The sequence below is a fragment of the Eleutherodactylus coqui genome, chromosome 5, assembly GCF_035609145.1.
Source record: "Eleutherodactylus coqui strain aEleCoq1 chromosome 5, aEleCoq1.hap1, whole genome shotgun sequence".
NCBI lineage: Eukaryota > Metazoa > Chordata > Amphibia > Anura > Eleutherodactylidae > Eleutherodactylus > Eleutherodactylus coqui.
This window is the reverse complement of record NC_089841.1, coordinates 23105004-23121550: the sequence shown is the minus strand read 5'-3', so window position 1 is coordinate 23121550 and position 16547 is coordinate 23105004. Positions and strand designations below refer to the sequence as shown.

General features: G+C 45.4%; 1 protein-coding gene across 1 annotated transcript in view; it reads left to right on the top strand.

The window, feature by feature from the left end:
* LOC136627330 (zinc finger protein 271-like) overlaps positions 1 to 16547 on the top strand; it is a 95277-nt gene that overhangs the window by 56558 nt on the left and 22172 nt on the right. Inside the window, exon 8 of the mRNA XM_066602345.1 lies at positions 13577 to 13641. Coding sequence (XP_066458442.1) covers positions 13577 to 13641 — 65 coding nt within the window. The remainder of the gene's footprint in view (positions 1 to 13576; positions 13642 to 16547) is intronic.

The window sequence follows — 16547 nt, the reverse complement described above, 5'->3', positions numbered from 1 at the left end:
CATCAGATTATAAACTTAGGATCATCACAATATATATGAATACAAGCATCTCCCATGTACGTAGTTTCTATATATATCTCACAATTTTATTCAGTATATACAGAGGTGCTGTGGGTTCCCAAGTATAAACCTTCATTTTCCCGTCATATACTTGTTAAATACTACACAGAAATGGTCCTGCAGTATATTTACTATTCACTCTTAGTGTAAAGTTAATCTTTGAATGTTCCTTCTCTGCATCTATAATGCACTTCAGCCAAAAAATGTATAGATCCAATTTTCTATTCATAATGCCCCTCGTTTGTAGCCATATGGTATCGTGCAGCCAATATTGTTGGGCTGCACTTACTAATATTCTATAGCTATTTTTAGTAATGCCATCATACTCAGATAGCACCTACGGGTGCGTTACACAGGGAAAAGATACTCGGAACATAGTCCATGTTCCATGAGATTCTTACCTGTAGATCTATGAGGGCCTTCCATGTGTCTAACGACACCCCTCTTAGACTTTGTGCTATGAACTAATATGAACGCCGCGGGATGGACTACTGAGGGATTTTGACGCGTTCAGCGTCACTTCCTTAATACCCCGCCCCATAAGTCACCATGACAACGTGTATGCTGCGGTCCGGAGCGCCATTACTCCATCGCACACGTCACAGGAAGTGCGCGCACCAGTCATTCCAGAGTCTCCATAGCGACCCGAACGCCGCGGGCAGCACGCAAAGTCCCTACCGCGAGCGTCATTAGAAGTGCGCGCGCCGGCTACCCCAGAGTCACCAAGGCAACATTAACGCTGCGGGATTGAGCACGAACCACACTAGAAGCCCGCATGTATGTTAGCCTAACGGTAGCAAGCAACAGGTTTAGGAATGTCGTTAATGTTATTAAACTCCCATAAAGATCTGTTTTGTGCCTTTTTATTTATTTATTTTTATTATTTTATTGTATTTTTTTTTTTTTTTAATTTTTTTTATTTAATTTTTTTTTTAATTTAATTTTTTATTTAATTGTTTTTTTTTTTGTTTTTTTTTATTTTTTATTTTTTTTTTTTTTTTTTTTTTCCCCTTCTCTTTCTCTTTTCAAACTGCCAGGACACCATTATGACATTATGATCATGTGATAACCACACCCACCTCAGTCAAACCCTGTTAGCCTAGCGGTAGCAAGCAACAGGTTTAGGAATGTCGTTAATGTTATTAAACTCCCATTAAGATCTGTCCGTTTTTTTTTTTTTTTTTTTTTTTCTCTCTTAAAACTTTAAACTGCTAGGACACCATTATGGCATTATGATCATGTGATAACCACACCCACCTCAGTCAAAACCCTGCTAATTATGCCACAGGCTAACAATAAGACCTGGCATCGGTTTAAGACAATAATAGTATATATAGGAACTCTTTGGATATTCTATATCATCTAATCCACACGTTCATGAGGAGTATATAGATAGGTGAATTTTTGAATTTATATATATATCGAATAAGTGATTATTGACATTTAACCCCTTGATGTATATTCCAGTCCATGTTTTCTGTTTAACCTATTGCACCATCATGTTTGCAGGCCATGCAACTGTTTGTTAGTTACCTACACTATATAATGCAGGCATGTTGTAGATGTTTTTATGCTTGAGAAAGGCCGATATAACGGCTGAAACGCGTCGCAATAAAAAGGAATTACTATATATACCTTCTGAATTCTGCCTGCTACCTTGGATTCAGGGGTGCTTAACCACTAGCACCCCTGCGAAGTAAGTAAACATCCACATCATATACACCTCGTTTGCACTACCTTGCATCATCTGCCATTTTCCAAAGCACCGGAGCGCTGGTTAATTTTCTGTTTTTCACATTGATCTATCCCTATCCCGTGGTGGTTTTTTCATCGCCGGGAGCAACCAAGACGCTCTCCTCAGGATGTCTCATGAGACCGGTGTGAGGAATTTCCTTCTGGATTGACACGCCATCTTGGATATTGACGCACGGGCACCCCACAGACGGGCCCGGCGTCACGGGGTGAGTTACCTTCTGCACACGATTGCCCCATATTTATTTACGTATATTCTCTGCATTTTTTGACAACCACGTCTTATCCATTTCTTGGAGCGCTATCCATCTTTATCTTCTTTTTGGTTGCATATATGTTTCCTTCTTCCCCTCTCCCCCATTTTTTGTATGGGTTAGATCAGGGGTCCCCAACTCCAGTCCTCAGGGACCACCAACAGGTCATGTTTTCAGGATATCCTATAGTGAGAACACCTGTGGCAATGTCTGAGGCACCGACAATAATTACATCACCTGTGCAACACTGAGGAAGTTCTGAAAACATGACCTGTTGGTGGTCCCTGAGGACTGGAGTTGGGGAACACTGGGTTAGATGGATAAGAAAGGTCCGAACGCTAAAGCGGACCCCAGGAAAAAATCTAAAAAGTGCGTTATCTGTAGTAAGAGACTAGAGAATAACTACAAAAAACCAGATAAGAGACTGTCCGTCTCAAAAGAGATTAGGAACCGGCTGGCGTTCGCTTCTGAAGACGTCCGCCTGTATAGAGAAACCTCAAAGGTCAACAAACAGATCACTAAAGTGGCCAAGAAAACTTTTCTACCCTCTGAGGACGCATCTCAGCTCTCGGACCTGATGGACAAAAAGGTTGACTATCTGATGAGGAAGACCTGGGAAGCAACGTCCTTTACCGTCGAAGCTAATATTGCGGCAACATCAGTAGCCAGATCCATGGTCTTATGGCTGAATAGAATGGAAATCTCTATTAAAGACCGGGCTCCCAGGGAAGAATTAGCCAGCTGTCTTCCCCTTTTGAAAATGGTCACTGCTTTACTAGCAGACGCGTTAGCAGAAACCGTTAGATACGGCACAAAAAAACGCGGCCCTCAGTAATACTGCAAGAAGAGTTATGGTTAAAACCATGGGCAGCAGACGTAACATCCAAAAATAAACTCTGCGCCATTCCGTTCCAAAGCAAATATATGTTCGCGCCCGTCTTGCATAAGATACTTGAGAAAGTGGGAGCCAAAAGCAGGGCCCTTCCAGACAGGAAATCCTATAGGAAGCCATCCTTTCCAAGGAGGACATGACAGCCACCTCTAGGAATCAAAGGGAAAACGGGAAGATGGTCGCACCCCAAAGGAGGTTGGTCGGGGTGAGGAAGTCCAACCCATTTCTGACTCAACAGGGGGTAGACTAGCATGTTACCTGGTTCAGTGGCGGAGGATAACATCCAACCCCTGGGTACTTCAGAGAGTTGAAACCGGGTATCGAAATTCACTCCCTACCTCCTAAGAGATTCTTTCTTACCTCCCCAGGTTCCCCACAAGAACAGATAAATCTGCTAGAGGTCATCCAGGAACTTAAGGACCTAGGAGTCATTACGCAGGTTCCCGAACACGAGGGATTCTATTCCCCCCTCTTCTTGATCAAAAAAAACAAACGGCTCTATCAGAACCATCTTCAACCTCAAAGCTTTAAACAAATTTATTTCCTACAAGAAATTTAAAATGGAAACCGTGAAGTCCATCGTACCGCTAATAGATCCCGACAGCGTCATGTGCACTATAGACCTTAAAGACACATACCATCACGTCCCAATAGCCGCAGTTCACCACAAATATCTGAGGTTCGCTCTGCAGGATGGTGACATAATCTATCATTATCAGTTTATGGCTCTACCTTTCGATATCTTGACTGCCCCTAGAGTCTTCACGAAGATAGTGATAGAAATGATAGCTTATTTTAGGCGAAATCAGATTTCATTTTTCCATATCTGGACCATTTTCTGTTGGTATCAAAAACCACAGAAGCCATACGCGCAGATCTGTCCATAGTCGACTCTGAATGATTTAGGGTGGATAATAAACAAACAAAAGTCTGATCTGATTCCGGGTCCACAGAAGATTTATTTAGTTGTACTCCTAGACTCCCGCATCCAGGAATCTCGGCTTCCACCGTCCAGAAGTAAAGACCTTATTGAATCCGTAACATCCCTATGTCAGGCCACTACAGTGTCCATCAGAGAAGTTATGAAAGTGCTGGGCCTGTTGACAGCCTGCATACACATAGTCCCATGGGCACAAGCCCATACCCGACAGCTACAACAGTTCATCCTTGCCAGGTGGAAAAAACGACAGACCTCCCTAGACAAGAAGGTGAGCCTGTCCGTCCAAGTTAAATAGTCCCTGCGCTGGTGTACCTTACAGAGTAACCTGAGCATGGGTACCTCTTGGTCACGAGAACCCGATCTAGATCCGTCACAACGGATGCTAGCAAAACCGGGTGTGGAGCGCAAGTAGCAGACCTGACCCTGCAGGTAACCTGGTATTCCCGAATAGCCGCATGCTCGTCCAACTATAGGGAATTAAGAGCGATATGGGAGACCCTCCATGCGGCAGAACCCCACTTGAGAGGAAGGCACGTTAAAATCCTAACCAATAACATGACAGCCCTGTCGTTTGTTCGTCGCCATGGGGGAACGCGACACCCGCACCTCCAACAACTGGTGGCAAGGATACTTCGCTGGGCGGAATCAACCATGTTATCCCTCTCAGCCATCAATCTGAAGGGGTCCACAAACGTCATCGCAGACTTTCTCAGCAGACAGTGTTCTTCCAGGAGAATAGTGTCTGAACCAGCAAGCCTTTAATCATCTAACACGCCAGTGGGGAAAACCGCAGATCGATCTGTTCACCACAAGGGGAAATACGAAATGCCGGGACTTCTATTCTCTCAACCCAAGGGACAACCCATGCGGAGTAGACTCCCTTTCTCAAAGTTGGGACATGGACTTGGCCTATGCATTTCCCACCTTCCCACTGATTCCATACACCCTCAAAAAGATTCAGGCCAGCCGGGCAGCAGTAATCTTAGTCGTTCCCATGTGGGACAAGAGACCCTGGTATCCCCTATTGAAGGCTTTAGCGATCCGGGGCCAATTTTGACTACCGTCATGGAAGATCTCCTTTTCAGGGGCCTATTTGGACTACCGGCCATGGAAGATCTCCCTTTCCAGGGCCCACTAACATACACGGGGGTCGAAAAACTGAAACTAGCGGCATGGATGTTGAAGGCGTGATACTTCAGGGGAAGGGACTTTCACACAAAGTAATTACCACCTTGACCAAAAGCCGTAAACACGTAATCACAGCCATCTATAACAGAGTGTGGAGGAAGTTCTCAGAGTTCTGTAACTTGGATCCAAGCAAAATCCCAGTTATTGATATGCCCATAATCTTTGAATTTGCTGCAGGCGGGCCTAGAGAAAGGCCTTAGCCCAAGAACTCTTAGGGTTCAGGCAGCAGCGTTAGGATCCTATTTGGATTTTCCCTTGGCGGAGTACCGCTGGGTTCATAGGTTCCCTAAGGGAGCAGACGGACTTCGGCTCTTTATTAGGGAAACTTTTCCTACCTGGGACCTGAATTTAGTCCTAAATAGCTTTTGCAAACCACCCTTTGAACCCCTCTTCCAACTCCCTCTAAGACTACTTACGCTAAAAGGTTTCTCTCCTAGTCGCCATAACCTCAGCCCAGAGAGTAGGAGAATTACAATCCTTATGTTATGTGGAGCCACACATGCTGATACAAGATGATAGAATCACGTTTAAATTAGAAAGTAGTATCCAAATTCCACAGAGAGCAAACAATTACCCTGCCCTCTATAATCAAACATTATAGGGTTAACGTCCAGTCCGACCAAGACTTGGGATATGGATGGAAAGTCCTCAAGGCAGTAGTCCCACCCTAAATCACTTATAATCTGACATTGCTCCATTGTAAATGGGGCCATCGGGATGACGACCTGGAAATATACGGATTACAAAACCGGTAGTCCTTTTTTTGGGAGTCATCACAACGGCCCGTAATGCCCTCCCTTATAGAATATTTATGTTCTTTTCAATGTAAATATGACCGAATAAAGGTAAATTTTGGTTCCGTAAACATTGTCCACCATAATAATTTGAAAGCCTCTAAAGAATGGTGGAAGGGAGGTGCTTTTAAGGGCTCTTCCTATCCCTACCGAGGTTAGAGAGCAACCTCTATTGTAAATGGGGCCGTCGTGATGACTCCCGTAAAAAGGACTACCGGTAAGTAATCCGTATATTTTTGGACCCCAGCACAACACTCTGAGCCCTAAAATGGAAAGGGCAAGATGGGCAGATGGAGTTACCCTAAAGGGGGTAAATGGAGAAGCTTCCTCTTTTAACCCTCATCGGGGGACCGGCCAGGCAAAAACCATGACGCCATCCCAGTCAGGGTGAGACTGGGAAGCTTCGCAGATTGATGGGCCCCAATCTGCGAGAGCTCTTGGATCCCCGAAATTCTACAACACGGATACCGAATAGAGCTGGTATCCCATCCCAAGAGAAAATTCATGACTACGGGGGGGGGCTCAACACATTAATTGCGATTACTCCAGCAAGGGGTTCGAGACCTACATTTAAAAGCAGTATCTTCAGTACCACAAAAAGAAAAATCCAGAAGTCATTACTCCAGGCTTTTTTTGATAAAGAAATCTTGCGGGAATTCGCGCAAGATTATCAACCTAAAACCCCTGAAGGCATACATCAGGTATCAGAGATTCAAAATGGAGTCGATATCCTCAGCGGTGAGGCCAAGAGGAAGAGGGGCATATACTTCCACGTATCAATCCACGCGGATTCCCAAAAATTCCTCAGATTCGCACTAAACATGGGAAGAGGAACAAAACATTTCCAATTCAGATGCCTTCCCTTCGGGATTTCATCAGCCCCCCAAATCTTCATGAAGATTATAGCAGAGCTAGCGGCCTACTTGAGACAAATCGATCTCGATCGTGCCCTACCTAGACGACATCCAGGTCATAGCAGAATCCAAGAAACCCCTAACAGAATATCTGGCAATGACCCTTCATCTGCTCCAATTCTTGGGTTGGATAATAAATTGGGAGAAATCCAGCCTGAACGCCAGTAGAGAAAAATTGTTTCTAGGCATCATGCTCAACTCAGAGAGCCAATGCTCCTTCCTTCCAGAGTCAAAGGTCCAGGGAATGAAGCTACTGGTCCAGAAAATCTCTAGGGAAAAAAACCTGTACAATCCGAGAAGCCATATCCCTTTTGGGGAGCCTGACCTCTTGCATTCCAGGGGTAGCCTGGGCTCAGACGGACAACAGACTTCTTCAAACCGCAATACTTTCAGCCTGGGAAAGGAGGCAGTCCTTTCTAGGGACCAGGATGTGCTTAGAGAATTCAGTGAAGGTGTCCCTGCGCTGGTGGACACCTTGGAACCTGTCGAGGAGAGTTCACTTGATTCAGTATCCGGCTATTTGTGTCACAATGGACGTGAGTGCCTGGGGCTGGGGTACTTATATAGGAGACTAGTTTCTGCAGGGGTCATGGCCCTCAGGGATGAAGGACAAATCATCAAATATAGGGAACTCCAGGCGATTTGGGAGACCCTTCAGCGACTAGGAGAAACCGTACACAACCAGCATCTAAAAATCTTATCAGACAATACCACGGCAGTAGCCCACATTCGGCATCAAGGAGGAACAAGTTTCCCAGCCTTAAAAGATGTTTCACAGAAAATCATACGCTGGGCGGGAGCTTGAGTACTGTCAATTTCAGCGGCACATCTAAAGGGTGCATTGAATCAGAGGGTAGATTTTCTCAGCAGAAGGCATATAGACCCCTGAGAGTGGTCCTTTTCGCAGGAAGACTTCAAGACTCTGATGGACAGGTGGTGGTCCCCACAGATCGACCTGTTCACGACAAAAGAAAACCTCAAAGTAAAGAACTTCTTCTCCCTCATTCCAGGGGATCAACCGACGGCAGTAGATGCCCTAAACCAGAACTGGGGCAGGGTATTGGTCTATGCATTTCCACCAATCCCTCTAATCCCCGGGGCACTCTAGCATTTCTGTTCCCAGAGATGTACACTAATCCTAGTGGCTGCCTTCTGGCTGGGGAGGAGCTGGTTCGGCCCCCTAAAAAACTTAAGCTTACAGGATCCAGTTCTCCTGCCTACCCAAGTGGACCTACTAACGCAAGGCCCTCTGAACCACCCAAACATAGACAGGCTCTGCTCGGCAGCATGGATTTTGAAGAATCCATACTGTTAGGGTAAGAATTCTCTGAGAAAGTAACTTAGACCCTACTGTCTAGCAGGAAAGCAACAACTAACAGTTTCTACCAGAAGGTCTGGAAGAAGTATTTTCTTTGGGGTCGGGAGAGGAAATTGCAAGTTTCTTCTCCGGACATACCCATAATTTTGGAATTTCTGCAGGAAGGCCTGGATATGGGCCCCAAGCAGATTGAGGGTTCAGATAGCAGCCCTTAGTGTTCTGTTTGACACCAAATTATCGGAAGTCAAGTGGGTCAGTAGGTTCTTGACGGTGGCAGACAGGTTGAAGCCAAGAACCACAAATCTATTCCCTGACTGGAACCTAAATTGGGTTCTCAGGGCTCTGTCTTCAGACCCATTTGAGCCAATAGAATCGCTCCCAAAAAGAATACTAACAGTCTTTTTATTGGCTATTACTTGGGCCAGGCTCTATCTATCCGTCATCCCTTTCTTAAAATCACAGACACAAAGATAGTGTTTAAATCAGATCCAGTTTTTATGCCCAAGGTAGTGTCACCTTTTCATAGGGCGCAGGACGTAGTGATTCTCTCGATTTCCGATAAACCTAGAGACACTTCGGAAAGAGAATTTAACTGTAACAGTACTAGTAGTTTGCACAGGTACGCACAGCGTGGGACTCCCTGACCCTCACCCACACCAATGTCCCTTCCTGGAGGTAGCCCCAAAGGTGGACAGGTCCAGGCCGCCAACACTGAGCCTACGCTGCCTAGTGGCAGGACAGGAAGGCACCACCGTACCTATGCAGATGACAACTTACTAGTACTGACAGGCTAGGCAGATTGAATAAACCAACACGACAGGAGAACCACAGAACACAAGCAGAGCTGGATCGAGACCAGGTAACTTCAACTGGAGCAAGACCGAAGTCAGGCACACAGGGAACGGACCCAATAACTAGCAACTGCTATCAGCAACTGCCAGACTATATTCAGGAGTTTCCTCCACTTGGGCAGAGACCAATCAAGCCGACTGACCAGAACTCCCAGCCATCCACTATAACTCAGAGAGCACGCGTGCCTCTCAGAGCAGGCACGCGCGCCCACACACAGGAACACAGCGCCACCACTCGCCGACCTGAACGTGGGCACAACACCATTCCAGAACGCCATGGCGAACCGTGCCACTGCCACCCGGGGTCCCTGACCGTCATCATGGTTACATTAACTGTCTGGACGTTATAAGAGCAGTCCTGCAATATATCGATGCCACAAGTCAGTGGAGACAGGACGACAATTTGTTTGTCCAATTTTTCGGCACAAATAAGGGTAGAAAAGCAGCAAAGAGCTCCATACCCAGATGGATCCGCCTAGCTATTACAGAAGCCTGTAAAGCATTAGATAAAGAGGTCCCCTCGGAACTTAAAGACCGCTCCACAAGGGCAGTAGCCTCTTCGTGGGCTGAACATAGTTCAGTGTCCGTAGAACAAATTTGTAAGACCGCAATATGGAAAAGGCCGCCTACTTTCATTAAGCATTACAGGGTGGACGTGCGGCTAGATGAGAATTTGACCTTTGGCCATAAGGTCCTCTCAGTGGCGATCCCATCCTGAAAAATGTATTTAGTTGGTACGTCTCAGGTGGTGCTGTCATGGAGATGACTGGGAAAAGGTATACCTACCCGATAATCGGGGTTTCAGGACAGCCCCCGCACATTATTACCCCCACACCCCCGAAAGGAAAATATATAATTTAATTTCCATTTATGAAGACATAAATTATTACCAAGACTGGTATTTTATCTTAGTTAATCTCCTACCCCCGGCAATTCGTTAGAAATCAGTGAGGAAGGTGAGAGAGGGGGAAGCTTTAACCTCTCGATGTGTTCCTGTCCTATCAAGAGGAGGCTATCTCAGGTGGTGCTGTCATGGAGACTCCTGAAAACCCGATTATTGGGTAGGCATAATCAACCTTTTGTGTGTCATGGGCCCATTCTAATTCTTCCAATGTTTTGATTATTTCTAATGTCCTCTGCCAATGCTTCCATGACAATCCAAAAAATTAAGGGGTGACAGTAGGCACCCTTGTTTGGTGCCGTTTGTTATGTTAAAAGGCTTGGATAAAAGGCCACTGATCAGAACCATCGCTGAGGGGGAGGAATATAGGCCTTTGCTGGCCTGGAAGATGGGGCCTGCAAACCCAAATGTCTGCAATGCTTGAATCAGATATCCCCAATGGACCTTGCCACATGCCTTCTCTCCATCCAAGGACAGCCACATCCACCAAGTCCATCAGGCATCTAGTACCTTTTGGGCCCTGGCAATCCTCTTTGACCAAACTAGACATCAAGGGAAATGGTCTGTTTGCTATTACCTTGGCATAGAGCTTCACATCTGAATTTAAAAGAGAGATGGGGTGATAATTATTTGGGGCATTTGGCTATATGCCTTTTGTATATATTTGTGCTCTTTAAGCACTTGCTGCATGCTTGAGAAAGATCCACATAGGATCGAAACGTTGCAGTGCAGTTTTTTAAGCTGAGGAATAAAGAAGTTTTATTATAAAGAAAAACCCAGGAGTGCTGATCTGTCCATTGATTGTCTGCAAAGTTCTATTTTGGATCCTGGGGTCCGGATCTACTACTGGATCGTGCACTTTTGGCTTAAGTATGCCTTTGTAATACATTTGGTTGTGCTGCTATCTACTCATCACGTTTTACAGCTTAAAGACACGTATGATCACGTCCCAATAACTGCCCCCCCACTACAAATATCCAAGTTTTGCTTTGCAAATGGGTAATGTAATTCGTCACTATCAATTTAGGGCTTTGCCCTTTGGTATCTGTACCGCCCCTAGGGTATTCACAAAAGTAGTGATAGAAATGATAGCCTACTTTAGGAGAAAACAAATCCTTATCTTCCCCTATCTGGATGATTTCCTGTTGGTGTCAAAATCAGTGGAAACTATATGCCCAGATTTGTCCATAGTCTTGTCCACGTTGAGCGACTTGGGATGTGTAGTAAATAGACAAAAATCAGACCTGATCCCAGGTATGCAGAAAATATATCTAGGAGTCCTCCTAGATTCCCACACCCATGAATCACGGCTCCCCCCTTCCAAGGAAAAGGACCTCATCCAATCAGTATCGTCCCTATGCCAGGCAACGTGAATTTCCATTAGGGACGCAATGAAACTTCTTGGCCTGCTAACAGCCTGTATACAGATAGTCCTATTGGCCCAAGCCCATACCCGACAGCTGCAACACTTTATCCTTGCCTGCTGGGACAAACAGCAGGCCTCCCTAAATAATAAGGTGAGTCTGTCTGTTCAAGTTCAACAGTCCTTATGCTGGTGGACTTCCCAGAATAAACTTAGACAAGGTAACTCTTGATCACAAGAGCCCTCCATATCTGTTACAATGAATGCAGGCAAGAGGGGGGTGGGGAACACAAGTAACTGAACTAACTTTTTAGGGAATCTGGGACTCTCGAATAGCTGCATGCTCATCCAATTAGAGAGCGCTAAGAGCGATATGGAAGGCCCTTTGTGTGGCAGATCCCCACCTCAGAGGAAGGCATGTCAAGATTCTGACAGAGAACATGACAGCCTTATCGTTTGTTCGTCACCAAGAGGGAACACGACACCCGCACCTTCATCAATTGGCTGCAAGGCTACTACGCTGGGCAGAATCCACGGTGCTATCCCTCTCAGCAATCCATATGATGTTATCTACAAATACTGTTGTGGATTTTCTTAGCAGACAGTCTCCTTCCAGGAGAAGGTGTGTAAATCAATGGGCTATCGAGCTCCTAACACGTTAGTGGGGGCGAATACAAACAACCTATAAGGTACCATAGCAAGATGGATCAGAACGGCCATCCGGGAGGCATACAAAGCCAGGGGTCTCGATCCTCTTGAAAATATCAAAGCCCACTCTACAAGATCCCCTTTTCCGTCGTGGGCAGAGAACGCACAGGCCACCGCTGAGCAAATTTGTAAAGCGGCTACCTGGATCAGTCTGCATTCATAAAGCACTATAGGGTCAATGTACAATCTAACAGAGACCTGGCGTACGGACAAAAAGTCCTCCAGGCAGTAGTCCCACCCTAAGAATATTAGTATTTGGTATTGCTCCATAAGTAAATGGGGCCGTCGTGATGACAACCGGGGGAAAGAAGGGATGACTTACCAGTCATTCTATTTCAGGGTGTCATCACGCCGGCCCATAGCTCCCTCTCCTAAAAAATATTTATGTTCTTTTTCAATGTAAAATGATACCGAATAAAGGTAAATTTTGGTTCAGTATACATTGTCCACCATAATAATTTGAAGTCACTGAGGAGATGGTGGAGGGGAGGTGCTTTAAAGGCTCTTCCTGTCCCTACTGAGGTCAGAGGGCAACCTCCATATGTAAATGGGGCTGTCGTGATGACTACCGATAACTAATCCCTTCTTTCAGGCGGTCTTTATTTTTTTTTTTCTGACGTTCATCGTTCTGGGTAAAGAATGTATTACTTTTGATAGATTGGACTTTTGTGGACGCAGTGATACCAAATATGTATTTTGGTTTTATTTAGGTCTTACTATAAATGTGGTAAAAAGGTGTTTTGTTTTTAAACTTTTATTCCATTTTTTTAAAATAATTAGTAAAACTTTATACAGCTTATTTTAACTTTTTTTTTTTCTTTATTCCCAGAGGGGACAACAACTTGTGATGCTTTGATCGCTCCTGCAGTATGATGTAATGCCATGGCTTGATGTGCATTTTGTTAAGACAACCCTGAAGCCATTTAGAAGGCCCCCGGCTGCCATGACACCCACACAGCTCCCTGTGATGTCACTGCAGGGGGCTGTACAGAACACCTGAATATCGTTCAGGGAATTTAAATGCCTCTGTCAGAATTGACATTGGCATTCAAAGGGTTAACAGCTCCGATCAGCTGTGCGGCTTATCAGAGCTGTTGATGTCGGCTGCAAGAAACAAACAGCGCCTGCGCTGTATGGAGGGAGATCGCCATGTGATCTCATACATACCCTGATGCTGCAGCATGTAAATAGATGCGCTGCAGTGTTAAGGGGTTAAACAGCATGGCTTCCTCCCATGACTTGTATGCCCTGTCTATAAGTTCAGCCTCGTCTCAGTGTCGCAGATTGCCTGTGTGCCGGGGATGGAGACGGGATTCAGCAGACTGAGTGAGGAAAGAGGAATAAGAAGGATGGAGAGAAGAGTGCAGGCAGTACCTGCGGGGGGCTAGGGTCAGTCACTCAAGGGTTACTCAGAGTGACAGCTCTCCGCTGGGGTCTACGAGGGGGAGATGCATTATCACTGCTCTGTGCTTGGCTGTACGTGGGACAGGGAGGGGGAGACCATCAGATTATAAGGTGCAGGGAGACTTCAGGAAGATGGATGCTTGTAATAATATGTCTTATGGTCAGAAGAATCCGGTAATCATGTCTTATTATCTGTATGTGAAGAATGACTTCAGTGTCCGTCTGTGTTTCCTCCAGTTCCATCCAGTAAGAGAAGAACCCCAGAGAGATGTCCCTGTCCTCTTCTTCCACAGGACCATCTGGTAGGTGGAGATGTTCCTCTGATCTGTAGAAGGCTGTGAAGCTCTTGTCTTCAGTCTTATTAGATGTCTTCTACTTGTGTGATGAGGCCCGTGGAGATGGCAGGATTACCGCTGATCAGAGACATTAGATCAGTTGTGTCAAACTCATTGTCACCGAGGGCCACATCAGCATTATGGTGGCCTTCAAAGGGCTGATTGTAATTGTAATGAGGTCCCCTATTGACCCCATTAGTAGTAGGGTCAATCACAGTGACCACGGTATTCATACTGTCCCTGATAGTAGCCTTAATAGTAATAGTGACCCCATTAATAGTAGGGCCCCTCACAGTGGCCCCAGTAGTAAGAGTGAAGCCCCCTATTGGACTCTGGCATTGCCCTCACCTAGCCTACATCTTTGGCCCGGCAGCCACTGGTTAGTCTATGACTGCTGACCTCTTCCCTCAGCGTCTGTGCTGCTGGCTGGATGAGTGGAATGCTTATTGGGGGCTGCACGGCCGGTGGGTCACATAACATGAGGTAGTAGGCTGGATTCGGCCAGCGGGCCTTAAGTTTAACATGTTTGCATTAAAGGGGTTGTCCCGAGAAAGCAAGTGGGGGTAAGCACTTCTGTATGGCCATATTAATGCACTATGTAATATACATCGTGCATTAAATATGAGCCATACAGAAGTTATTCACTCACTTGTCTCCGTCCTCGCGCTGTCTCTGCGTCCCCGTTGCCATGGTGCCGTCTAATTTCTTCCTCAGCAGTCTGTTTTAGACGTGCTTGCGCAGTCTGTCCTCTCCCCGCTGTGAACGAGCCGCTCCAGCGTGCCCGCGCGATACAGCTTGTCTGCGCATGCGCAGACGAGCTATCACTGCACGGGAGCAGCGTTTCATTCATTACAAGTGCACGCCTCCACCGATGACATCAGTCACCTGCTCACGTGACCGGCGTCTCGGGAACGCGCATGAAAGCCTCCTGGAAGCGCGGTGCACCGTGGAACGCACCCTGGGACATCACAGGTGCCATCTTGGAAGAAGAACTTTATAAGTTATTATTTCTTCAAAACGGTAAGTAGGAAGCGGTTTATAACCGCTTTAAAGGGCTGCTTTATGCCGGGGGGTGACAGGGGGAATGGGCTAATAGAAAATTTTGAGGTTTTGGCTCGGGACAACCCCTTTAAATGAAAGAACGATCAAGGTCCACTTTTGCTAAAACTTGATCATTTTAATGTGAAGGTTTCACAACTCATCAGGCTGAAGGTAAACAATGAAGTTGTATTGTGAACCCTGTAATACATGCAGGGAACATCTCTAAAGCTGAAAACATGGCTGACAGTTATATAATAGAAAGACAATGTTTATAGCTTTACCTTAAAGTGCCTCTATGGTGAAAACACATATTTCCATCCCTGCGCCCCTCATCTGATTGTCTGTCATGCTCTGAACCTGCCCTATGTGTAGTAAAGTCACTTCCACACAGTGCAGACTCCTCTCTGATGCTTATCAGGCACCATCTTGATGTAGAAATTTTTCCTGATTACATGAGCAGCTATTGTCAGTACCATCTCTGCCTGCTGGGAGGTATTATCAGTATTCACCTAATCATCAGGTAGATGGAGATATTCACTCTGTAGAAGGGCTGTAAAGCTCTCTAGTTCAGTCTTACTATACGTTTTACACTTGTCTCATGTATCCATTATGTAGTTTATCCAGCATCATGAAGGGACGGCAGGATAATTGGTCTGTATTTATCCTTTCAATCTTCCTTTGGAAAAACAAACAAAAGCAATATAGTAGCATAGTCTGTAAGGAGAAAAAAGACATGTCCCCCCAGATCAGCCTAAACACCCCACCCCACCCCCACCCTCCAAAACCATCACCACCAAATATTGATTAAAAAAAACAATCAGGTAGAAGCCAGTTTCCTCCAATCTTGCCATCTGAATAATCCCCGGATCAGCAAGCCTTTTGCAGGTATTAATGGTTATAATGTATAATATTACATCTCTAAAGAAACACTCCAGGCCCCTCTTGTACTCTTTTATCAAATTTACCGTTACTGCGTCCTCCGGCAGAGAGTTCCTTAGTTTCACTGCTTGACATACAAGGGGGTTCTTTACTGAAAGATGTAGAAGCCTTATTTGCTGTAGAAGTAGAGGGCGCCCCCTTGTTACAGTCCTGGGTATAAATATATGATGGGAGAGATCTCTATATTGACCCCTGATATATTTATATATAGTTATTAGGTCCCCCCTCAGCCGTCCTATTTCTAAGCTAAGTAATCCCAGTTTTGATAACCTCTCTGGGTATTGTAGTCCGTCCATTCTGTTTATTACTTTAGCTGCCCACCTTTGTACCGCTCAAGCTGTGATATGTCCTCCTTGAATACTGGTACCCCAAACTGTCCACGATATTCCTTGTGTGGTCTGACCAGTGGCTAGTAAAGACGAAGAACAATGTTCTAGTCATGTGCCCATAGGCCTCTTTTGATGCACCCTATGATCCTATTTGCCTTGTCAGCAGCTGCCTGACACTATTTGTTTTATTTAAGCTTAATGATGATGATGATGATAATTATCCGTTCAGCTGTATCCAATGTTCGGTCCCTTCATGGATCAATGTTCTCCACGCATTTCTGTCATTCACCGCTTCTTTCGGGTCCGCAATTGACATGATTTGTGGTTGCTTTGTGGTCTGGATATGAATTTCTCCAGCAGGTTCTGGGGTATTCCGAAGCTTCCTAATTGCAAAACACTAATATACGCGCGTAAGAAGACTTCAGACTGAGACACATGTCCAGTTTGAAGCTTACAGAGAGTTCTGGGGGAAAAACAATCCCAGAGCTTGTTTTATTAAAACACATAATATCTGCCCTTTATGGGCATATAACATATTACATACGTAATGTATATTTATTTTCA